The 26,331-nt window shown below is 44.4% G+C and overlaps 1 protein-coding gene across 3 annotated transcripts in view; it reads right to left on the minus strand.

Annotated features, from left to right (window-relative positions):
* The window catches only part of HOMER1 (homer scaffold protein 1), a 102,767-nt gene extending 81,597 nt beyond the window's left edge, over positions 1–21,170 (minus strand). For 2 of the 3 annotated variants that reach the window (XM_083152312.1, XM_083152297.1), the window contains exons 1-3: positions 21,013–21,170; positions 18,722–18,928; positions 17,532–18,081 (exon numbers count right to left, since the gene is read on the minus strand). In XM_083152312.1, the coding sequence (XP_083008438.1) occupies positions 17,532–17,536 (5 nt within the window). In that variant the 5' untranslated portion in view covers positions 17,537–18,081; positions 18,722–18,928; positions 21,013–21,170. The remainder of the gene's footprint in view (positions 1–17,531; positions 18,082–18,721; positions 18,929–21,012) is intronic. The other variant, XM_083152306.1, reaches the window with a different exon arrangement.
* Between the last annotated feature and the right edge of the window lie 5,161 nt (positions 21,171–26,331).

Here is a 26,331-nt window from a genome sequence, read left to right on the forward strand (position 1 = left end):
CAGCCAACATATAAATTAAGTACTAATCTAAATGAAATGTTTTCCTGTACAAAAGCAACACTTGGCACTCTCTTCTTCTTGTATAAACAGTGCAGCAAATCATCTGTTTTGGATTATGGATAATGCTGACTATGTGCTTTCCTTGGTCCAATCACTCAGATGAATCAATGAAATGCCCATAAGGAAGTGTTGTGTTCTACATGTGTAAAGCTCCCCATAGAGAAGCACAACATCGACTGTATGCCAGACTTTAGCAGCAAATTATACTGGAAATGTTTTCCGGAGTCAACGGATTAGATATATTGTACACAACAGCATAGGATGGAATAATTTCCAAGCCGCCTGTAAGATCCTAGTAAAGCTACTGTATATCCAGAGGTGAATACGGAAGGCACATTAAGGTCACTATAGTAATAAACCTAACATTACAGACTTTTAGAAACTGGTGCCTGCTACACTACGTCTTCATATACCCCTTGCATATACGTTCTGCACATAAACAGCCAGCTCCTGATAGAAAGCCAACAAGACATCAAACAGGACATTTTTTTAAAGAAAAACCCATTGCTTTGGACCTGAGGGGAAAGAGGGGAGTCGCCAATTATGTGACTAAGGGCCTTATTCTGGTTCACTCCTTATGGCAAATTCCTTCTTAGATGGACAAAACCATGTGCACTGTGGGTGGGGCAGATGTAAAATGTGCAGAGAGAATTCGATTTTGGTGAGTTATTTTGTTTCTGTGCAGGGAAAATACTGGCGTTCTCATGGGAATGCCTATGAAATGCTGGGCATTCCCATATGCTAATGACCACCCTGCCACCCCGTCCTCCGTGTGCAAGGATGGGTGCAGAAATGTTCATGCGCAAAGCCAAAACATCGGCCCCGTGCAAACGTACATGGCCGTGCAAACGGGCCAGAATAAGGTCCATAGAGTAATGTTACATTGGCACAGTCATCTGGCGGTCACCTTAAGTACTTTACCCCCCACAGTACATCGGGACGGGTGATAGCTAACAAGCATGTAATAAATTAGACTGCAGCCTAATCAGCCTATTGGTTAATCAGACCCTGCACAAAGAGCAGTTCATAAAAAGAATTGCTCCCTTCCAAAATAAATATCCCCTACCCTTGAAATGACCCCCTGTGGGCAATTACACAATTATCAAGCTATGAACGGCAGTATGTAAAAATAAAAAAGCCAAATAATACCACTATTCTCAGGCGACTGGAGATATTGAGATTTATAATCCCAAGGGAGCTTAGGTGTCAACATTTGCCTGCCCTTGACTTACACAAATGGTGGCTGCTGTCGTTTGACTGAGCGGCAGATTGTTCTTTATCTTCTAATGAAATGTGCAGGCAGGGTTAGCATGCACTTCCCTGATAGTGTAAGTGGTTTTGTAAAATCAGCACATGAAATGTTCTCCATTTATCATGATTTAAGAGAATTGCAAGTGATATTTTATCTGCTTATATGATGGACTGGTGCTTTAATCTCTGCATTAGAAAAGATTTCTTTAAAAAAAAACAATACACACACACTTTATACCCCATGCTGCGGCCGATTCACAGATCTGCTTTCAAAATCTGTAATATGAAAAATCAATTACAGACTACGGAAATAAAATCAAACTAAGAGTTATTCATCTTGCACATTAATTTATGTGGAAGGTTTTCTGCTGAGTGCTTTGTTCCCCAAGGCAAGAAGGGACAAATAGAGGGAGCACAAAGAACATTAAACATTTGTAAAACCTCAACATTCCAGCAACTCAATTTCAAGACATAAGGGGTGTACACACCGTGATATTTTTGGCAGATATTGACTAGATAGACAAAAGGTTCTAGGTTAGCCAAAATCTCCCAGTTTTTCTCCAGATTAGATACCGACGATTTCGACTGTGTATCAAGAGCCAGATACCGCTTTCAGACTGCAAATGGGGTCTGTTCAGATCACATCAGCGAACCGGCGGCGGAGCATCATCGGCGGAGGGGGTGGAGGCAGCGCTTAGAACTGGTGCTTCTCCAAGCGCTGCTTCACACTGCACAGCAACACGGCAACGAACAAATAACTCTTCTTTTTACACGGTTCGTATTGCCATGTTGCTACCAGTTAGCTGTAACTGGTAACCCCTTTCACATCACACCAATTACCGGGTTGAACCGGTATTTAGGTGCTATGTGAAAGGAGTAAGAGAGACAGCTATCTACATCCCACCAGCCCCTGGGAGCCGCGGCAGTGTACCAAAAATATTCTCGCATTTCACTGACTATTTGGCCGGGCAATAGTGATGCTGTGTACACACCGGGTGATTCAGGCAAACCTACTAAGCGATTATAACAAAGTAGTCAAAATCACTTAGAAGAATCGCCCTCATGTGTACACCCCTTACGTAAGTAGAGCCTAGAATAGGCTGGGCAGAAAGGTAAAATCTCCAGTGCTTCTAGTCAAAATGGCTTAGTCAAAATTGGCCATTAGCTGATATCTCACCATACGTACAGGGCCCTACTTCAGACCTGATGATCGCAGGCCACATTTTGTTAGCAAAATGGACAAAACCAGGTAGCACTGCAGATGGGGCAAATGTAACGTGTGCAGAGAGAGTTAAAGGCCCAAAAGTAGATCACTTTTCCCGTTTTGAGCTACTTTGAATTCCAAATGACCTGGTGTGCATGGGCAGGCAATGAGCGGTAATGCGCGCTCCCACATTATCGACGGCCGTCCGCTGGTATGTTGGTATGGTAGTGTTTAGATTTGGGGAGGTTATTTTGTTTCTGTGCAGGGTAAATAATGGCTGCTTTATTTTTACACTGCAATTAATGTTTTCAATAATAGTAGTGCTGTTAATTTTTATCAAAATGCAAAGAACAGAAATCTAAAACAAATCAATATTTGGTGTGACCACCCTTGCCCTCAAAAAACAGCAATTATTATAGGTATACTTGCAAGTCATGGATTTTGTAGGATTATAGTAAAGTGTGTTATGAATTAATCATACCAAACAGGTGAAAATGATCATCATTTTCTTATGTAGGTTGAAACACAGTCATTAATGGAAACAGAAACAGCTGTGTAGAAGGCTTAAATTGGATGAAGCAAACTGCTAGAAATGTGAGGTTGTAGAAGACATTTTTAGGCCACAGGTTATACACCAGACGCAAAAACTTCATGTGCTGTTTTCAAGCCTTTTTGAAGAAGCACAAAGAAATGTGTAATATGTGGTACCGTAGACGCAGTGGTCGGCCTAGGAAACTTAGTGCATTGGATGAAAAACACATCATGTTTACTTCACCTTTGAAATAAGAAGAGGCCCAGCAGTGCCAACAGCTTAAACCTGACAGAAACCACTGGAACCCAGTTACACCTGTTTACTGTTTGGAGAAGTCTGGCCAGAAGTGGTCTTCCATGGAAGAATTGCGGTCAAACAACCATACCTACGACGCGGAACAAGACCAAGTAACTCATGTATGCACAAAAATATAAAAGAACTAGTGTGAAAAAAAAAATGGCAGCAGATGCTCTGGATTGAGAAGTCCAAAATATGAAATATTTGGATGTAACAGAAAGCAGTTTGGTCACCAAAGGGCTGGAAAGACGAACAATAATGATTGTCAACAGGAAACAGCAAATTATGGTGGAGGTTCCTGGCAAGTTTGGGGCTGTATTTTAGCAAATGGAATTGGGGATTTGGTCAAAATGAATGGTGCCCTGGCCCACACAAAGCCCTGATCTGAACATAAACTTGTCTGGAATTACATGGAGAGAAGGATTTGAGCAAGCATCCACATCTGTGGCTAGTTCTTCAAGATGTTTGGAACAACCTCCCTGCTGAGTCCATTCAAAAAATTGTGTGCAAGAATACCTAGAAGAAATTATGTCATTTTTCAAACCCAGCCTGTAAGATGACAGTTAGGAGTTGATTGGCTGGCTGTTTATCACTGTTTATCACTCTCCATTTAACACTGAATTGAGAAGAAAAAATGTTGAACACTTTTGCTCTTCAGAAAGTTACTACAATGATGATAGCCAAATCGTATTATTAAAATAAAACACACATACTGTACTTTCGAGAAAACTTTTCCGAACCAGTTTACACAGAATCCTCTAGCTAGCTTGAAGATGTTCTAGATATTTTTTCTGCCACTTCATCTTATGATTTTATGTTGTTGTATATGGAAAAAGTAAACATATGTTTAGAGGAAGAGTATTAGGGCATATAGTATTTATCAAGCTCTGCAGAACTCTTATCCAATTACCTACTTATCAAAGGCAACAACCAGCAGTGGTAATCACATAGTATCACCGCTGGTAACACTTTCACCTATTTAAAAGTAACCTCAGTAAAATGACCACGGATTGCTTTTGCTAACTTACGATTACCCAGAAAGAAGGGAGGTCTGGGATTTCCAGACCTGGCTGTATATTCTTCGGATATATTTTTCAGGTATATCGGTGACTGGCTGCTCAGAACTAGTTCATATATGGACACCCTGGATGCATTTTTTGGCCACTAAGGGAATCCAATAGATATGACATACTCAAGTCAGTAGTTACAAGTTAGATAGGTTGAACTCGATGGACTAATGTCTTTTTTCAGCCTTAACTATTATGTTACTATGTTATCCTCCTAGATACTGCTTTATTTTTCCCATATCCCCCCCCCCCCCCCCCCCAGTGCACTTTTGCATTATCAATTAAGTGACATACCTGCGTTTATAAAGGAAAATATCTTATTTATGGATACCTACCAGGCTTGGATTAATGTCAACAAAAAGTTCCAAGCTGATTTTCACTACTCTTCGTATGTCACCTTATGGGTTAATCCAGCCTTCCCCACCATACTTAGCAATGTTGGCTTCACTCGCTGGAAAGAAAAAGGCTTAGCAGCAATTTCTAAAGTCTTTGACCCTGGGGGGGAATTAATCTGGGTACACATCTATACAATCACTGTTTTCTTGTGACCATTCGACTGACCATAGACGCGACGGACCATCCACAAACAACAGCCGATACGCGCGTACACACCTGTACAATTTTACTTGCGACGTCCGATGTACTCCCGTCCAAACAATCGCAAGAAAAAGATTGTACCACAGTACACACTCTCTTGATTTGGGCTATTGACACGTCATATATAAACAAAATTATCATAATGGGCTGGGTTAAGGGCATACAAAAATAAAAAGATGCTTACCACCCGTATCTGACCATAGTCACCCTGCCGGCTGTGTAAAATTTAGACGCTTACCACCCGTATCTGACCATAGACCCCTGCCGGCTAAGTAAAATTTAGATGCTTACCACCCTTATCTGACCATAGTCACCCTGCCGGCTGAGTAAAATTTAGATGCTTACCACCCATATCTGATAACAGATCATAGCAGATAAACATATATATATTTTATATATATTCCCTATTGCAGGGGTCCACAATCTATTTTGCTCTGGGACCCCATCAGACAATAAAAAAAAAATTAGGGGACCCCAGCAAGTTACTGCAGAAGGTCATCACATCACATGTTTATTCAGCAGACAGCACATACATGGCATCATTGTGGAGGCACAAAATGATGGGAGGAGTCTAAAATAACAGACAACTAAAAAGACTTTTTCAGACGCCTTGAATCACTGACTGAGATTAGAAAAGTCATCAGCCTGATGGTTAGCAACATGGAGTCGCGAACCCATGCTGAGAAGGTCGGGACCCACATGGGCGTTCCAATTTTGCCAGTATAGTTGCAAGAACGGCCAGAATATCGATCGAACGTGCGTACACACTGCACTTTTTTTCCGATATGGGCCTGTCCTGTCGGATGAATATTAAACCGCACTGAACCTTCGACCGACCGAGTTTGGACAGACAAGACCGTTTTTGCCCGTTTATCGATCGTACAGAGGGAATCGGGACAGCGTACACACCTATACAATTGAACGGCCGTTCGACCCAGAACGGAAGAACGGCCCGACGATTGTATATATGTGTACCCAGCTTAAATGTCATACACGGATCTCCAAACTAAGTATAATCTCCCCACCCATAATTTTTACATGTATCTTCAGGCTAGACACTGTACCCGATCCCTCCCGACCCCTTTAGAATCGAATCACTCAGCGATGCTCTTCTTATCCCTTCTGAAGCTTCGGTCATCGGTCCCTTACAAAATAAGTTTGTTGTATGTGCCCATGGTCTCTCTGTCGGTGTCCTCTGACTGGGACTCTGTATTACAGAGATGGTCTGTTGAGGTCCCTTGTATAACTTTATTGTCCAATCTCTTCTTCCATTACGATTCCACTCTCAAATATTTACAGTCCTCTTACTTGCAAGAGGTTCATATACAAATGATTCACAGGGCGTACATCTCCCCTGCTCTATGACGACCCTGGAATCAGGTAACTGTGTCAAGTGCGGGATGTCTCAGGCTACCTTTATTCACTGTATATGGGAATGCGTCAAGATTCGAACATATGGTCATAAAGTTACACACTTCATTAATACTATGCTTCATTAATACATTTGCGCCCTGACCCTTTGGCATGTATTTGTGGTAATTACCAATTCTGGGATTTAGGTGAAGATAAGGATTCGAAACGCTGATTATAAGCTGTGGTCTTTACTGTTACCAAAATGATTATACATATTCACTGGATTCACCACACGGCACTTTCTCTAGCAGAAGTTACACAAAAATGACTCCAAATTTTGTAGTTTGATAGGCGGGCCACTATTCCTGATTTGGAGAATGGAGTTGAAAAGTTTTACAAAAAATGGAAATTCTTCATTACAATTTAAGATGATAACTCCCAAACGCATGTCATTTAGTTATTTGAGGGGACTACATGGAATATTCTGAGGCTAGTAGCTGTGGGATTATAACATATTCTGTCTCTCTCTCCTTATGCTGCCAACATTAGACTACCATATCTAAAATGTATATATTTTGCTATTCGTTCTCCCTTTCCCTTCTTTCTTCATGTTCTTTCCTGCTTGTCTTTTGTCTTCTATCTGTATATGGTTTTGTAATTTTTTATTTTATATGCTCTTGATTATCTGTTTATCTCTTGTTGTTTGAGCCTAGGGGTGAAATTTATTGGATGAGAGATTCAGAAAGTGAGAGATTTGGTAAGAAATCTCCAGGTTTTTTTTTGAAGCAGCAATCATTTACACTTCAAAATCAAACTGGTTTTCAATGTAATACCCCTTTTACACCAAAACGCAGTGTCTTTGGACCCAGCATTAACCCGGATGCGACTCGGGGTTTGTTACATTTTACACTGATGACGGTTCCTTAGCCGGTGCTTGGAGGTTACATCATTTCTAACTGCCGGGACCGCCGATCGCCATGCCGGGCCCCGGACCGCTGCGTTAAGGACAAGTCCAGCACCAATGTAAGCTGCTGGGCTGCCCCAAGCCCCCCTCCAGCCCTCGTCCATGAGGTGAATGGATGCCGCACACAGGCATCCATTCACCTCCTCCCTGCCTCCACTGCTGTCTGAAGAGTATAGTAGACAGCAGCGGAGGCAATGTGTGCTCCCCGTCTAACCTGCAAATGCTGCGGCCTGAAGGTTGGGCTTCCACCATTGATGTAAACGTGAGCCCTCTACCCAGGTCCTGCCCATGTTCAACCCAGGTCAGGACCTGGGTAGAAGTCTCGTGTATATGGACACGGGTTGACCCATTTACACCGCCGCTAACCCAGGTTTTCGCAGCGGGGTAAAAGGGGTATTAATGATTACAGATTTTAAAAATACAAGTTTTAGGCCCTCTTATTTTGTCTGCAATTGTACTTTTCTATACATAACCCAATAAACTTTACTTATATATACTGTATATATATATATATATATAAAAAAAGCAACCTCAGTAGTACAAGTCCTGTACTGTCCTCCAACCACTGTCACCCCTTCAGAAAGTACGGACCAGTGAAATAAAGCTTTTGTTTAATTAAAAGATATATGTTGATCATTAATTTTGTGTTATTATTAATATTAATAATAATTTTGGGAATTTAATAATTTATGGAAATCTGGACTTCCAAGAATGGACAAATTTGTTGAAAGAACCAATATTTTTCTCTGAAATAACTTAAAACTGATCAAAGATATTGGCAAATAGCAAAAGCATGTAGATATACATGAGACAATAGCTTTTCAATACATCACTTTTCAAGAGGAATGAAGCATTGTTTCAATGAGCTGTTAAAGTGCCAACAAATCTGTCCACTCCTATACTCCCAACCATCCAGATTTCAGCTCGACTGTCCCTAGCTGAGGGCTCTTTCCTGCTGTCACAATGACTACTGTCATTGGTGTAAATCATCACATATGGGTCTGATTATGGGAATGGGAAATTTGGAGAAGCCTGGCCAAGGCTTGCCTGGCATCATCATCTGAAGCAAGTCATCTAAAGCAAGCAATGAGTTAGAACTGGAATGAAGTTTTAAAACCATCTCTCATCTCCTCTGTACAGGTACATGAATGCCATTTTCCAAAACCTGGTGCTTTTCATTTAAAAGAACAGTCTGCAATGGAAATGTGTTTTGTTACTGGGAGCCTACAACATCCCCCACCTTTAATCAGATAAGCTGAGCAATGCGTGCAAACACCAACCCCTCCCCCTGTACCAGCTGACCTAACTTTCCTTTAAAATGGGAAATTTGTAGAAGCCTGGCCAAGGCTTGCCTGGCATCATCATCTGAAGCAAGTCATCTAAAGCAAGCAATGAGTTAGAACTGGAGGTTGGACTTGATTTGGACATAGACCGAAACACTGCCACATTTTATTTTGCTTTTCCCAAATTACTATCTGTCTCAGCCTCTGAGGAAAGCTATGTATTACTCTTTGTTTTACTGTTTCTTTACCATGATCTTCATCATATACCTCTACCCCCACTGTATGCAAAGCCTGTATGCTGTACCTTCGCTGGTCGCACACCCTGCCAACAACAAGCTGGCAGGGTGTGTCAGCTTTGGAAGAAAAGTGGTTCATAAATACAAATATTATTACTGCTGCCTTTGAGCAGCATGATCAAGAAGGCGCCGCTGATGGCTGCCTAGGAGCTGTGCAGCTCAGCCAAATATGTTCCCTGTGTGATAACTGTACTGTCTCTGCTTGTATTGTTACCTACCTGGCTGTTTCGGCGACCAGTGGCGCCGCTGATGGCTGCCTAGGCACTGTTCAGCTTGGTGGGTATGTGTTCCCTGTGTGATAACTGTACTGTCTCTGCTTAATGTTACCTACCTGGCTGTAGCAGTGACCAGTGGTGCCGCTGATGGCTGCCTAGGCGCTGTGCAACTCGGTGGGCATGTGTTCCCCACATGTAATGTCTTAATGTAATGTATGTAATGCCTTCTCCCCCCCCCCCTTCATCCCTGCTTGATGCTGCACTGTAAATCCACAAAAAATTCCTAGTGTGCGCAAGCATACATGGCCAATAAAGTTGATTCTGATTCTGATTTACTAAGCATTGAATGGAGATAAAGTACCAGCCATCCAGTTCCTCACTGTCATTTCAAACACAACCTGTAACATGGCAGTTGGCTGGTACTTCTCTCCGTCCTAAGCTTAGTAAAAAGACCCCATAGACTGCAATTTATCAATCCTATCAAAATTCTCTGAATGACGCTAAAGCATACGAGGTGTGTCTATTAAATAGAGAAACTTTGCACTTAAACACATACTGGCTAAAAGAATGAAGTGGGGGAACATCAATCTTGGACCATCCCAAAATGGTTTTGCAAGTTCCAAAGCTGTTGCACAAATAGGGGTAGATTTAATTCAGTGCTGTGAAAAGACCTGAAAGGGAGCTTCTGGAATTATTCTAATCAGTGCCCTGCTAAGTTCTACTAGGGGATTTCTGCTCGTTCCACTCAGGGGGTGCTAGAAGAAATCCAACAAAACTGGATTGTGATGATGTTTTGTGCCCTACAGTGGCACAAACAGAACTGCGGTGGGGCACTTTAAGGAGGTATTCAGGGGGGGAAATTTGTCTGATTCTGTTAAGATTAGGTCGAATTGACAATGTCGGGTCCATTTTTCTGAATGTCAGAATAAATTCCATCAGTTGTAAACTTCTTGGAATGGCGAAAACGGTTGTGGATTTGGCATTCAAGTGGCCATTTTTGACAATGCAGATTTGGAATTAAATAAGGTTGCGTGTTGTCAGGGTCATACACAATAGACTATATGAACATTTTGGCGTTCTGAACCTGCCAGAATTGTCGGGATCCTTCAAAAAATATTGTCTAGTGTGTGCACGCCTTAAGAATGGCGTAAGCAAAAAACAAACATCCAAACAAACACACAAAAGACAAAAATATATAAATATATACATAATCCAATATGACTAACTCCAAAAACAGATTGCTTCGAATGAGTCACTAAACAAACTTCTGGACACCTCAAACTTTTTTGTCCTTTAAGAAATAGAAGAAATCCATAGGGAGCATAAGGAAAAGACAAACAAGTGTTTTCTGAAAAGCCGCAAAACAACAAGTAACAATGCAAAGCGAATTCATGCAAATTTAGAAATTCTACCGAGTAGTAAATGATTTTACGTAAGCACGGTAATCTGTATACTCTTTCAGGGATAATTATGTCCTACAAGACAAATGGTAAACGATTTAACCACTATGATACCACTTTGATAGCAGGAGGTATGAAAGTGTGTTCAGGCAAATGTATAGATGCCCCATGGAATATAAACTATCTGCTTGCCGCTGTATAATTCAAGCATGTGGCACAGCAGTGGGCAGATTTGTCTTCCGAGTGTGCCATTCATTTGCAGACTCAAGGGGAAAAAAAAACACAGAAGACAAACGCATCGTAAACACATGGTGGGCTAACTTGGTTTTAAAGCAGTGGTTTACCATTGTACATATCAGTAGGCTAGGAACACTGCAATAAAGCTACATAAAAAAAAGAGACAGCTAATATATACTTGCTTTGTTTTATTGCATGCACTCGCCATTATGTCCTTAGGATAGTCACCTGTACAGAACAGCCGCACAGAATTACAGCACAAGCGAACTTGCAGATATGAATGCATAGAAATGTGAAATGGATTTCCATGGGCTAGATATCTTAGACCACGGTTCCCATAATCAATTTACTTACGGGAGCATGACTACATAAGAAATATACTAAGCAAAATAGACTTTCATTGTATATTAGGGACAGGACTTTACTATTTGTGGACTGTAGCAACATTTTGAAGGCACCCTGATTGCTTCTGAGAGACACCTCACTACACAGCATTTGGTCACAATATGCGGAACTGCAGTGCCCCCTGTTCACATTAGGCAGCACTGTAGTGGCCCTTGTTTGCATTATGTGGCCCTTTCTCGCATTATGCGGCACTGCAGTGACCCCTGTTTGCATTATGTTGCACTGCAGCGGCCCTTTTTCGCATTATGCTGCAATGCAGTGGCCCCTTGTTCGCATTATGCGGCACTGCAGTGGCCCCTGTTCGCATTATCTGGCACTGCAGTGGCCCTTGTTCAAATTATGCGGCATTGCAGCTGCCCTCGTTCGCATTTTGCAGCGCTGTAGCATCTTATTGTAGTGCAATAGTTTACATTATGCAGCACTGTAGTAGCCCTTATTCACATTATACAGAACTGCAGTGCCCCAGTTTACACTGGCAGGCTCCTGTTTATCACTCTCCTTGACTTCAGCTACTTTATTCTTTCCTTTATGTTCTGAATGCTGAATCTGCAACACCCAATGCACTGGACCGATTGTATGTAAATTGGGCATGTACATTGGCATTCCGATCCGATGCACGCTGGGCATTTGGTCGTTTTTCAGATCCTACCTGCAGCAGGTAGGATCTGTAAACGACCATTCAACTGGGTACAGCTCACAATCTGCATCGTTTTAGTGTGTACCCAGCATACAATAACAGACAATTCAACAGATTTTTCAGACTCCTTGAATCACTGACTTAGATTTGAAAAGTCCTCCACCTAATGGTCAGCAACATGGAGTCGCAACCCCATGCTGAGAAGGTTGGGACCCACTTTGGGGTCAGGACCCACAGTTTGAGAACCACTGACCTAGAGTATTCAATATTACCTGTTCTACCCACTCCGCTTGGCACTGACACCAATATGAGCTGGGAGCAGGAAAGGCAGGCCTTCTTACCCTCCAAGCCCTAACTGAAGTCCCATACACTCTTGTCAATGCCCCCAGTTGGTAATATTGGTGGCGGGGAGGAATTGGCAAGTGCGTGCACATTTGCCGATGCCGGATCAGAAGCTATCGATGGCAGATGATCAGGGGGAGCGACGGCCTAGCTGCAGCATGGCCATTGGTAATGAGTACCTCCCTTGCCTAATCATGCAGGAAGAGGGAGGGGTCATTAATGACGTTGTTAATGACATTAAGCGTACACACTAGAAGATGAGAGAGTGAGAGATATCTTTCACTTTATGTTCTTGTGGCCCTAGAATTCCCCTTATGTATGAAGCAGTGATCATAGTAACACAGAAAATATTGCCATTGTGAGGCCATACAAGCTGTTAAGAATCTTACCCTCGGTTAGGTGAGGTCTCCGTTTCATGAAGATGACCTTTTTTAAGGCAGAAGATGAAAGTATACCAAAATAGTATACGCTATATACAGTATGCTAGGAACATCTACATATTCTAATAGGATCTGGAGAAATTGTAAAAGAGTTGGACCTTGGCTTTACCATAGCTCTCTTAGAGCAGTGCGGTGCATATACTTTTAATTAGCATTAGATAAGAGGTTACATGGGTGTCTATGTACTAAGCCTTGGAGAGAGAGAGAGAGAGAGAGAGAGAGAGAGAGAGAGAGATAAAGGGGGGTATTTTGGTTCACTCTTTCTGACAAGTTCCTTCTTAGATGGACAAAACCATGTGCACTGCAGTTGGGCAGATGTAAAATGTGCAGAGAGAATTAGATTTGGGTGAGTTATTTTGTTTCTGTGCAGGGAAAATACTGACTGCTTTATTTTTACACTGCAATACAGATCTCACTTTGAAGTAAAACCCCACCCAAATCTAACTCTCTCTGCACAAGTAACATCTGCCCCACCTGCAGTGCGCATGGTTTTGTCCATCTAAGAAGGAACTTGTCAGAAAGAGTGAACCAAAATAACCCCCAAAGTTCCTAGGGCTGGCGACAGAAAACAATCAGGCAATGTGGTACTCAATGTGATGGACCAAGTTGGTCAAAACCCCATATAGAGTAATATAGCCTTTCCATCAACTGAAATGTAGCGTTAGTCATTTTGCTAGCAGAAAATAAAATATGTATGAATTCATAGTCCCATATGCATATTTAATGCAACTACTTACCACATTCAGCCTGCAGTATGCACTCAACAACAAAGACATAGTTAATAGAGCATTAGTTATAGGTAATTGCTATTTTTCAGTCAAACTATTGGTCAGTTACATCAAATAAACAACTTGGAACATATTACAGTTATGAGCGGCCTCTCTTCTCCGGAGACTCTGTACTGCGAGCTTACAATATTTGTTCATTACGCTGCTACAACACATACAAAACGGACATGTGGAGAGGATTACGGTCTCATATAATTAATGTCACTTGACAAAAGAAAGGACACATCCTGAAAACATGGGCTGCATGTGTTCATTCCAACTAGCGCTGTCAATAGCATTTGGTTATTGACACTCTCCAGCTTCATTCAAGCACAGTATGTTGGCATTTTGATATCATCCTCTATTTACACTGCAGCTTGAATGATATGATCTGACACAACGATCAATGATTCCAGTGCCTACACTCTTTCTATAGCACCTTCTTCTGTCTCATCCCATCCGGAATAGGATATTGTTGTAAAATCATTTGTGAAATTGACCCTTGGGGCTCCTTAATAACCCCAAAAACAAATGTTTGATTCATTTAAATGGAACAAATGGAACCATCACTATAAATACTAGAGTACTGTAGCTGATAAGCTGTGGAAAAACTCATTTGGGCACCAGCAGTAGCTGACTCGCACTGGACGGTAAGTAACATTATTAGAATATATGGAAATAGCAATCGTAAAATAATCAAGATAATGTATGCCCAAAAGAAAAGGAGACTTTTGCTGTACCGGTGTTGTACCTAATCCAGGGGCGTAACTATAGCACCGCAGCCCCCGCCACCGCGGGGGGCGCTGTGCATGTGGGGGCGCCGGGGGCTGCGGTGCTATAGTTACCCCCCCCCCCCAATCCCCCGCAGACTTACGTATCTCGCTGGTCCCGGCGCCTCCGTTCTTCTGATGAGGACCACCACAAAATGGCCGCCCCCATATAGCACACTGTTCTCTGAAACTGTCTGCTGTATGGGGGCGGACATTTTGTGGTGGTCCTCAGCAGAAGAACGGAGCCGCCAGGACCAGCGCAGCGCAATAGGTAAGACTGCGAGGGAGGGGGAGGGGGTTAGCATAGGCGACGGGGCGGCCGGGGGGGGGGTGCTTGACGGGGCGGCGGCGGCGGGGGGTGGGTATGGGCGCCCCTAACGGCGGGGGGGGGGGCACCCAAAACGTAGCTACGCCACTGACCTAATCGCAGTTGGTTAATGTGTTTGCCGATAGATGGCGTGGCGTTTTTCCCAGTTGCACATGTGTAGTGAACGGCTTCCACTAAGTTTCCTGATTCCTGGAAAGTTGTTTTGCGCGGTCGGATGCATGATGGATTCCTCCAATGGAAAGAGTTGTTATCCAATTTCACTGCGCAGAAGGCGGGCATGCTTCAAAAATTTATCGCAGGATGAAGGCAGTGTACGGAGAGCAGTGTTTTGCACGGTGCACCATATTCTGGTGGTGTCAGCATTATGAGGCGGGATGCAAAAGCATCAAGTCAAGGACTTGCCACGACCCAGCAGGCACCGGTTCTCACCAACCCTGCCACAATTTCGGCTGTGGAGGATCTCATTCCCAAATTTTGCACTGCTCAAGACACTGCTCTCCGTACTCCGCTTTCATCCTGTGATAAACGCGCTGATCTGGAAGAATACATCATGCATCCAACCTCACAAAACAACTTTCCTGATCAGGGCCGGTGCAAGGCACCGGAGCGCCCCAGGCGAGTCGGGGTGGGGGCGCCCCGGTGCCGGGCGGGGGGGGGGGTCTTGGTTGGTACCTGCGTAAAAAAAACTTCTGTCCCCGGCGTCCCTGCTGAGTGCTGGTGTAGGGGTGTCCGTGCCGCCGGGGGAGCCTGCGGCGCTGTTATCGTGTATACGCTTGTCGCGCCCGGCGGGGTCCCTACAGTGCATAGAAAATAACTAGCGCTATGCGCGCGGCGTTATTTTCTATGCTCTGTAGGGACCCCGCCGGGCGCGACAAGCGTATACACGATAACAGCGCCGCAGGCTCCCCCGGCGGCACGGACACCCCTACACCAGCACTCAGCAGGGACGCCGGGGACAGAAGTTTTTTTTACGCAGGTACCACAGTGCAGGGGGTGAGGGGCGAACTGCCGCCCTCCAGGTGCCGGCGCCCTAGGCAAATGCCTAGAGCTGCCTAGTGGTGGCGCCGGCCCTGTTCCTGATATGAAGAAGCTGCGGCGAAGCCGTTTACTACACATGTGCAACTGGGAAAAACGCCACGCATTGGCAAACACATGAGCCCACTGCGATTAGATACAGCGCCACTACAGCAAAGTCTCCTTTTCATTTGGGCATGCCTTATAAACGCCATTTGTAAAAATTTTGACATGAGTTTCTCTGATTTTGAGGTTTGTTGTGTTATCGGGTTTTACAGCAGATGCACCATGCAGCCCTCCAGCTGCTGTGGAACTACACGCCACACTTTTACCATGGCTTAAGACAATAACGTAGCAGGGCATGCTGGGATGTACAGTTCAACAGCAGTTCCAGGAATGCCCCTGCTTTACAGATTTAAGATACGGTCGGGTCAATACACTGTGCAGAGTTGCAGTGAACAGCAAATTCCAAGAGAAAATATCAGTATTTCTTTTAAATGATATCAATAATATATAATTTTTTTTTATAAAATATATTGCTAGCAAGATCTTCAGTATAGAGTCCATCCACATTACACCTGCAAAAAAAAAAACCCCATACAAGAAATAGTTCCTAAACAATGAACACACTGACTAGGTTACCCACTAGACCAGGTAGTTCCAAATCTTTTTTGAATCACGGCACCCTAGAGTATCAGAATTTTTTTTTACGGCACCCCTAGGCCCCCCAAAAAATGTAGAAAAAATATTAAAATAATAAGATTGTGTTTATATATGATCCTGTGGTTCAGTTATGTGGTAAAGGGCAGGATTTGCTTCTGTTTGTACACATATGTTATTGGTAGCCACCAGCACTGGTTTTGTTCATAAATAATTTTAATTGGTCCTGAACCACCAATCTGTGGCACCCCTGCAAGTGTCCTGAGGCACCCCACGGCACACAGTTTGGGAACCAATGCACGAGACTTTAAATTATATATCAGTCAAATCATCTAATTAAAATATGACAGCAGAGTCTGAGAAATAACAGCACACAACTAAAGTACAGTATTTCTCAAATGACCATTGCGAGGCTGTAACAGTGTAACAAGTCTGTATTACACACTGACCTTGCGGGTTTTCAGACTGCTCTAGCTCTGTAGCGAGCGCATGCCGTGATTCAGAGTTGCAGATCCACTGGTACAGCTGTAGCGCAGATCAAAATTCAAATAGGGCCGCCACACCAACAGCCAGTGAGTCCACGTTTAATTAACTCATGTCTAGAGCATGTGCTCATACTATATAGAACTGGTCTACACTGGTCTACACTGAGATCCATGTGATTTCAAAATGATCACAGCTATGAAAGCATATGTATAGATGCTGGAGCTACTGTCACATACTGTAGATGTGTATTACTCCATATAAGGGCATTTATACACATTTATGCATTGTACACTATGCAAGTGTAATTGACGCTGACAGGTGACAACTCTGCATCAAGCCCCAAGTCCTTAATGGTGGCGATCAACTCAATTATACTCCAAGCGCTATCCCTGTTAATCAGGTGGAAACACTCAGCGCTGTGCAATAAAACTAACTTCCAGTAATGCCATGCTGCTGCTACAGTGCCCATCATCCTTTAGAACAGCGACGGCTAACCTTGGCACTCCAGCTGTTGTTGAACTACACATCCCAGCATGCCCTGCTACAGTTTTACTATTTGGCCATGCTAAAACTGATGCAGGGCATGCTGGGATGTGCAGTTCAACAACAAGCTGGAGTGTCAAGGTTAGCCATCCCTGCTTTAGAAATGAACAATTAAAAGTGATCATATCTAAATCTTGTATTCGGTTGTGACAGACCATTAATTTATATTAGTACATCATTTAAATAACAATTAAATATGCCTTTATGCCTCCTATAGACCCTGTGTCCAGATTGATGGTGCATTTAGGCTGCTCGGGAATGTAAACCCCTATGAAAGGAAAATAACATCTTTAATATAGATATTCCTTCTGACACGGCAGTCTGTATCATTATCCATATGGATGTGTAGACATACAGTAAGGGAATAAATAACACACACTTACCCCATTTTGCCCAGAAAAGATTTTGCACTGAAGTGACCTATAGAACGTTAAGATGTTTCTCCTTGTAACATTAGCACTGTTCCACGTTTCTTGAATCACAATTTGTTTAGAATTTTGTCAACCTTCTTCTATCTTGTGTCACTTAACAGACAGGATAAATGAAGCGTCTGGCTATTAAATCCAAGGATAATTCCCCCAAAAAAGATGACAGGACCAAGAAGTTTTTTTTTTTTAGATGTAACTTAACGTGGTAAAAAATAACACTTGTATATTAAAAAAAGTATATCCAACAAAAGAAGTGAGCATTCATATGTCTGCTTCCCCCAGTGTCTTGTACTTTGAGGCAACACTAGGAAGCCAGCCCAATGCTTATTCCAATCATGTCCTTCTTGACAAAGATCCGCTTCCCACGTTCCTCTTCCCACACACACAGACATATATACAGTATGCACCAGTATGACCAATAACTGCAGTCCTCCCGAGTCTTCTACCTGTGCTAGAACAAAGCCTCTCCTTTCTCCTGGGACTTTTTTGCAGGACGGATCCAGTACTAGAGACACAATTAAGTAGTATCAGAAAGCAGCAAAATATCGTAATTTCAAAATAACTAACATGTTTCAATGGATCCTACCCATCATATGGTAGGATAGAGAGAGAGAGAGAGAGAGAGAGAGAGAGAGAGAGAGAGAGAGAGAGAGAGAGATAAATAGATAGATAGATAGATAGATAGATAGATAGATAGATAGATAGATAGATAGATAGATAGATAGATAGTGGTGGATCTGGGGCAACTATCGATGAGTGAGTTTGGAATGGCAGTTGGTGTGGCTCCCCTATTTTTAATTTCTGGGGCCACCACAGATGATAGATAGATAGATAGATAGATAGATAGATAGATAGATAGATAGAGAGATAGAGAGATAAATAGATAGATTTTACAATATCAAAATCCTTGTTAAATCAGAATAAACAGACGTGGATGTATACGGTATTATCAAGATGCTGCAGTGTGTCCATGGAGTTTACAAGACACAACAGCAGTTAAATGAAGTAACACAGAAGACTTGCATTGTGATGGGCTGGTTAGGAGATCAGTGGAAGGGGTGTAGATAGGAGAGGCAGGCAGGTAGGTAGGTAAGTTAGAACAGGTGAGGACACATTGCACCTGCCCGTGTGTGCTGGGGATGTACCTGTCTGGGGAGAAGGGTGCTGTCAGGAAGGATCACAGACATGGATGGAGCTGCAGAGGGACACAGGCGGCGCCTTCAGCACCTTGGCCAGCGGAAGGAGGAGGAGGCTGGCAGCAGCAGCAGCGGCGGCGGCGGCGGGTGCAGCTTGTCCCCGGGCACCGGCAGGACGCAGCCATCCCTCAGCTGGAGGCCCCGGGCATCATGTCTCTGAAACACACACACAGCGACGGGGGATAACGGGTGGCAGCCAGGGCGGAGACAGCCGAGATAATCACCCCCCTCCCAGCGCCGCCCTCTCGCTCGGTAAGCCGCGGGGCTGGGGCCACCTTCCTCTGCCCTTGCAGATGGAGACATGTGCCAGCGGGCACTTGTAGGGTCGCACGCCCCAGCCCCGGGCATTACAGCAGAGACCCCAACCAAGAGGCCTTCACCACTGGCACCTCTGCCTGCTGTCCCAGCTACTCCGGCCAGTCTGGGGCATGCCCGGCATAGGGGGGTATAGTGGGCGCTTTACAGTAATGATGACACCACCCCCACCCCCCCCCCCACACACACACACACACACACGCACCCACCCACCTCCATTCCAATGCTCAGCCCCGTAGAAGGCATGCCGTTATCATTACCCCGCTTCCACCTTGCAATATACAGTATATATAGGGGCAACATACATTGCTATACAGCGAGCTCCATATACTACTGCGCCTGCCTACTGTGTGTGCATGGGTTGGCGCCCACTCACCTTGTACAAGTGGAGGCCCCAAATCAAAGCAGCTGGGTCACGTGTATGATGCACCTAGTGTCATTTTCTGCATGCTGTGTGTGCACATTGCACCTAGTGTTATCCTCATGCTGCTCTGTGTGGTGCACCTAGTGTCATTACCAGGGTGCTGTGTATGCACAGTGCACCTAGTGTTATCCTCATGCTGCTCTGTATGGTGCACCTAGTGTCATTACCAGGGAGCTGTGTATGCACAGTGCACCTAGTGCTGTACCCACGGTGGTCTGTGTGGTGCACCTAGTGTCATTACCAGGGAGCTGTGCGTGCACAGTGCACCTAGTGCTGTACCCACGGTGGTCTGTGTGGTGCACCTAGTGTCATTACCAGGGAGCTGTGTGTGCACAGTGCACCTAGTGCTGTACCCACGGTGGTCTGTGTGGTGCACCTAGTGTCATTACCAGGGAGCTGTGTATGCACAGTGCACCTAGTGCTGTACCCACGGTGGTCTGTGTGGTGCACCTAGTGTCATTACCAGGGAGCTGTGTATGCACAGTGCACCTAGTGCTGTACCCACGGTGGTCTGTGTGGTGCACCTAGTGTCATTACCAGGGAGCTGTGTGTGCACAGTGCACCTAGTGCTGTACCCATGGTGCTCTGTGTGGTGCACCTAGTGTCATTACCAGGGAGCTGTGTGTGCACAGTGCACCTAGTGCTGTACCCATGGTGCTCTGTGTGGTGCACCTAGTGTCATTACCAGGGTGCTGTGTGTACACAGTGCACCTAGTGCTGTACCCATGGTGGGCTGTATGGTGCACCTACTGTCATTACCAGGGTGCTGTGTGCACAGTGCACCTAATGTCATTACCAGGGAGCTGTGTGTGTGTGCACAGTGCACCTAGTGTTATCCCCGGGCTGCTGTCTTTGCACAGTTATATTACTCCAGTGTTGCCATCAGGCTTCTGTGTGTGTATGGTTCTATTACAGTAATGTAAAGATCCGGCTGCTGTGTGCACAGTGCACCTAGTGTTACCAAGGCTGCTGTGTGCACAGTGCACCTAGTGTTACCATCAGGCTGCTGTGTGCAAGTAGATGTGGAGGCTGCTGTACTGCACACTGCACCGCCTGTCACTGTAGCGGTAGAACACATGCATTATCCCTGTATCAGTACAGGCCGGGGCAGAATGATGCTGCATTGGATCAGATGCGACATGACACATTTACCAGAATTACAACATTGTGTGTGTGTGTGTGTGTGTGTGTGTGTGTGTGTGTGTGTGTGTGTGAGTGATGTGATGGTATGTGTGCATGCATACTGTGTATGTGATGTTGGTATGTGTGCAAGTACACTGTGTGCATGTAATGTGTGTATGTATGTATGTATGTATGTATGTATGTTTGTAAAGGAAGAATACATCCTGTGTGAACACTGTGCATTGTGTACGGCACCTGTGTGTAATGCACGGCACAGCATGGGGCTGTAGATTAATAATGTGTGTTTGTACGTACACACCGGTATATGCAGTCGCTATGTCACACACATACACATCAGACAGTGATAGGGGGCACTGACCGCTGGCTGGATCCCGGTGACCGAGGTTCTGCAGCGTGGCAGTGGGCCTGTCAAGTGCCGTGTCCTGGCTGCTGGCTCCGCTCAGACCTCCTCTCCATCCCTCTGCTCGGGAGACATTTAAATATGAACGTCATCCCGTTCTGCCCTCCGCATTGACGTCACTCCCGTGTGGGGGATGACGTCAAAGTGCTCGGCGCAGCCGGAAGCGCTTTCTAAATATGGGGAGTGAGGGAGAGGCCGGGAGCAGGGAGGGGGGAGGTGGGTGAGGAGGACCCGGGGGTAACGCTGCTGTGCGGACAGGAATAGCTGTGTGAGGAGACATGATGCTGCTGCTGTACTGTGTCATAATGATAATACCAGTGTGTGTCATCTTTACTCATCCCACCCAAACACAACATCATCATCAGCCTGGCCACAGGGTCACTCAGCTTCCCCAGACATCTACACATCTGCCTTACTATCTGTGTGGCTGGTATCAAAGGCACCACAACCTTTTTTGGTTGAGGAGGGAAAGATATAGTTTCATTTTGGTGTCGAAATCGCTAACTGTCGACCCTCAAGGGCAAACATGGGTGACGAGGGGTGCCACAGGATGCAAGGGTAACAGGGAGGGGCAGAGGGTGATGGAGAGAGGGTGATGGGTAATATAGCAGTGGGTGATGGGGACAGGGCAACAATGAGAGGCAGTTGAGGGTGACAGGGTGATGGGCAGAGGATGAAAGGTAAAGACAATGGGTGACAGAGGGCGGGTTGCACTAACCTCTTCCGGTTCATCCAAACACATCACCTTGTATTGCATTGTTAATGATCGCATATGCACTAACATGTGATAATTATCTTCCAATAAGTGCTGTCCCATTCTAAACACTTGACAGCGGCAGCTTCGAGGCATGCTGGGAGGGATCCGCAAATAGGCTTCTATAGGGTGAAGCCCCAACAGTGCTTTGAGAAATGCGTTAAAAAATGGGGGTTCTACTGCAATTCACTTTTGTTCATTCCGCCCTGAGAGAAATAGAGGGGAACAGTGAGAGAGAGTGGGTGATAGAGAGGTAGAGGGTGACATGGATAGGATAGTGAGTGATCAGTGTATTAGAGTTCAAAACATGAGACCAACATTTCGGGACCCCTTTGTCAAGGTGAACAGCCTGAACCAACAGGTCATGCAGTGACTTGTAGTTGCACTGTAACAGATAGTCACATGTTGCCTATCTCTGGTCAAATCTGTTTATCTAATACATTTATTTACTCACAGACATTTGAAATTACAGTACTTGTGTGGCGCCGTGTGTCTGTATCCCCTTGTGCGTCTGTGTCCCCTTGCAGGGCTCGCTGCGCTCGCCCACACTGCGGGCTCGGTGGTTCGCTACGCTCGCCACGCTATTTAAAATCAACTCCATGCCAACGTGGATAGTGGGGGTATGAACTATACACGTTGGCATGCAGTTTTCAGCCCCGCAGCTGGCGCAGTGAAACTACACAAGTACCGAAATTACAGTAAACATTCTTCTTTCAATAAAAAAAATCACCTGACACTTCTCTTATCTACACAAAACACGAAAGCTATTCACCCCACATGTGTGAATCATTCGATCTCTCATCTACCCCACAGATTACAGATTCAGCAAGCCTAGGGAGAGATAAAGTGGCAGTGAGATGACATACTAACCAATAAGCTCCTAGCTGTTATATTTCAAACACAGCCTGTAATATATATCTGTATCTGATCAGTTGGTACTATATCTCTGATACAAGGGGCCTGATGTAATAGTCCAAGTTTAGCGGTCTTGCTGGATGGCAACTGAATTCGGATAATTTTCTGAAGGGAAAATCTTTGATAAGCATACTTTTGCCTTGTTAATGATTGCCTCTTTAAAAGAATTTCAGTTTCGGCGGCATCCCATATGGCCACTAAAATCAGATGCTATTACATCCCACCCAAGGTGTCTCAGAACAGGAAGTTTATATCACAACTACCCATACTGTACATTGCCATGGGTATTGCTAACGGAATGCTAATCAGTTGTTGCTTTCAGCACCATGGACAGCAATCTAAGCTTTCAGCACCATGGACAGCAATCTAAGCTTTCAGCACCATGGACAGCAATCTACGCTTTCAGCACCATGGATAGCAAACTCAGCTTTTCAGCACCATGGGCAGTAAAAACACAGACCATGGGCCTGATTCAGCTTCAGTTGTGATTTTAAGAGGAGTCACAAAACGACAAATGCCAGCGGTAGCCTGCAGAGGGGCGCCCAGCAAAGGGCAAGGCTGCCCAGGATGCCGGGTCCCTTACCATGATGTATTTGCAACATTTTGCAAATACCTTGCAAGTGCTGCAAGTGAAGCCACTTGCGGTGCCACCATGTGTTGGGTGGCAGTGGCTGCATGTGATGTCATATAGCCGCCGAGGCTCTATCCCCAAACGGTTCGGACATGCCTGCATTGTCTAGGTCCCCCGCAATGCCAGCACAGTTGCTTAAATATTTCTAGTACCATCATTGCTTCACTGGCATGAAACCATCGATGGAGTTCTATTAATGATTTACACCCATAGATGGACTTTTTTGCTCTTGGAAATGTCAAGTGAAGGGCCAATAATTGGAGGGGGGCGAGGCTTGGCAGACTGCTGAAGGTCAGAGCTAAACTCTCTGCCCCCCATGCCAGGAGAAAAAACAATCGCCAGTTCATTGTTCATTGTTGGCAAATGGTTGTTAGCCTTTGCGATACCTAGTCTACAGTATATAACTTGAGATTTGACCTGTTCCTACAAGAGTTGGCTGTCATTTCACATACTGACCAATATTCATAAAAATGCAGCCTAACAACTCACCAAGTTATTTACCCCTGTAATCTTAGCTATTAATGCCTGTCAATACGTAAATCCAGCCAGCGGTCAGTCTCTACCACTGTCTGGTGTGTATATGCGTGAGAAGCAAATGCATGTACCGGTGTGTATTTTGTTTACCTACAAAACAAATACATACCTTCATTTACTATTTTGAATATAGTATTTGATATCTGTCCATGCAAATAGTCAATCTGTTTCACAGGTCAACTCAGAACACATCACAATTTACCCAGTTGAATGGTTGACAACAACCATTTCATCATTCATGAGGTCACACCCACCATGTCAACATCGGAATGTCAACATAATTCACAAAATTCACAAGCACCAGGTCGACATCCTCCAACGTACAGGATGACAATGTTGACAGTGTTAGTCTGATAGTGGGAGGGTTATGGTTAGGCTGCAGAGGAAGGTTAGGGATTATATGGGAAGGGATAGGGGGGTATGTATTCTGGTTGGGGGAAGAAATACCAGATTGCTGCTCCCTCACAGGTCTGTGCAGGCAGAGATAGTCACATAGCTGCCGGGACCTATTGGAAGATGCAATGTATGAAGCCACTGGACCACAAGAGGACAGTTTGTTGACAGTTCACCATGTTGACATATCATCTGCATATTGACAGTTTGATCCCGTCGATATACTTGTTTAAACTTGATGACTGTTGGCAAGTCATATCAAGCAGCATTAAAGTGCATGTCTATGCAGGGAAGGCTGAACATGTGCATTCTACACAAATATAATTGTTACACAAAGTATAATATGCTGCCACTTTACAAATACCCAAAGGGGGGAATTTAATAGGATGAGAGATTCAGAAAGTGAGAGATTAGGTAAGAAATCTCCAGTTTTTTTTAAAGCGGCAATCATTTTAAGCTTTAAAAAAAATGGAGATTTCTTACCAAATCTCTCACTTTCTGAATCTCTCATTCTATTAAATTTCACCCATATTATCAAATTATAATGTTTTCATCGAAATTCTGCTTGTCTGTTTGGCAAAAATGAATTGTGGAAGTGATATCACCCTGTGAGGGACATTTATTAAAATTGGAGTTCTATTGAAGATTGGATGTTTATATGGACAACCAATCAGTTTATATTTATTATCTGCTAGAAGGTGCTAAATAAATAAATAAATATATAAATAAAGGAGCCCATACACGCTCCGTTTTAAAGCTCCGTTCTGTACTTTTAAAGTACACATCGGATCGGATCGCATCCCTAGTGCATGCAGTGTGCATGCACTGCGATCCGATACGATGTGCACCTAGTACAAAAAGTATGTGCAGCACATACTTTTTGTACCGTACTATGATGCGCGGGAGCGCGCATCGCATAGTACAGAACGGAGCCGGCGAAAACGGAGCGTGTATGGGCTCCTTAAGAAATAGATTTTGATTACTATGGTTACTATGGGCAGCATCCCATATTCAATATAACTTCCATCTTAGTAAATTCACCTCTGTGTGTTTCTTTAAAACAAAAAAAATTGCACCTAAAAAAATATATGAGAGTAGCTCCACGGGGGGGAGTTGCCATTCACCTCCATCCAGGGGGGACCTGTTCCTAATAGCCGCCCTCCAGTTGCCTAAAGCTGCCTAGTGGTGGAGCCGGCTGTGTATGCGGTATATTCTAGACATTGTTAGAGCTAAACCTATGGTGATATTCTGCAAAAGAGGAATTATACCAGGTACATGGGGGGGGGGGGTCATTTAGACCTGATCGCACAGCTGCAAATTCGCACCATGGATGACTATCAGTACGCATGCGCAAGGCCATCCTGCAATGAAAGCCAGCTACTTTTTTGGGATCGCTGGCTGTACGCAAGGTGATTGACAGGAAGTAGGCATCTGGTGGTGGTAACCGGCCATTTTATGGGAGTGCTAAGAAAAACAATAGATATGCCGGTATTCATCGCAGGCTGCAATGAGTGGTGCCCAGTGTAGAAATCATTCGATGGTGAGTGGATTACGAATGGTTATGAACATGTTCACATGGCTGCGAATAGATTTGCAGCCGTACACATCTTTTCTCAAGGCGGGATTTCACTCTGGCGGGGGGTTGTCTACCTAAATGCTGGCCTCTGTGAACCCCGCTTATGCGTGATCAGGTCTGAATTACCCCCTAGATTCATAGTGTAACAGTAAGCATACTTTGGGGCTGTATAGTAGGTGGCTGTAAGCATACCTAGGGGAGTGTAAGCGTATTTAGCAGCAGTGCAATAGAGTTGGGTGAAAACATATTTAGGTGCAGTGTAATGGAGTTGGGTTTAAGCATACTTAGGGGGGTTAAGTAGAGTTGGGTGTCAGCAATATTATGATCGGTGCAGTAGAGTTGGGTGTAAGCATTATTAGGGCCAGTGTAGTAGAGTTTGTTGTAAAAATACTTTGGTCTGTGCAGTACAGTTGGATGCAAGCATTATTAGGAGTTGTGTACTAGAGATGGGTATAAACATACTTAGTGGTTGTG

Source organism: Crinia signifera, chromosome 1 (assembly GCF_055691185.1).
Source record: "Crinia signifera chromosome 1, ASM5569118v1, whole genome shotgun sequence".
Taxonomy (NCBI): Eukaryota; Metazoa; Chordata; class Amphibia; order Anura; family Myobatrachidae; genus Crinia; species Crinia signifera.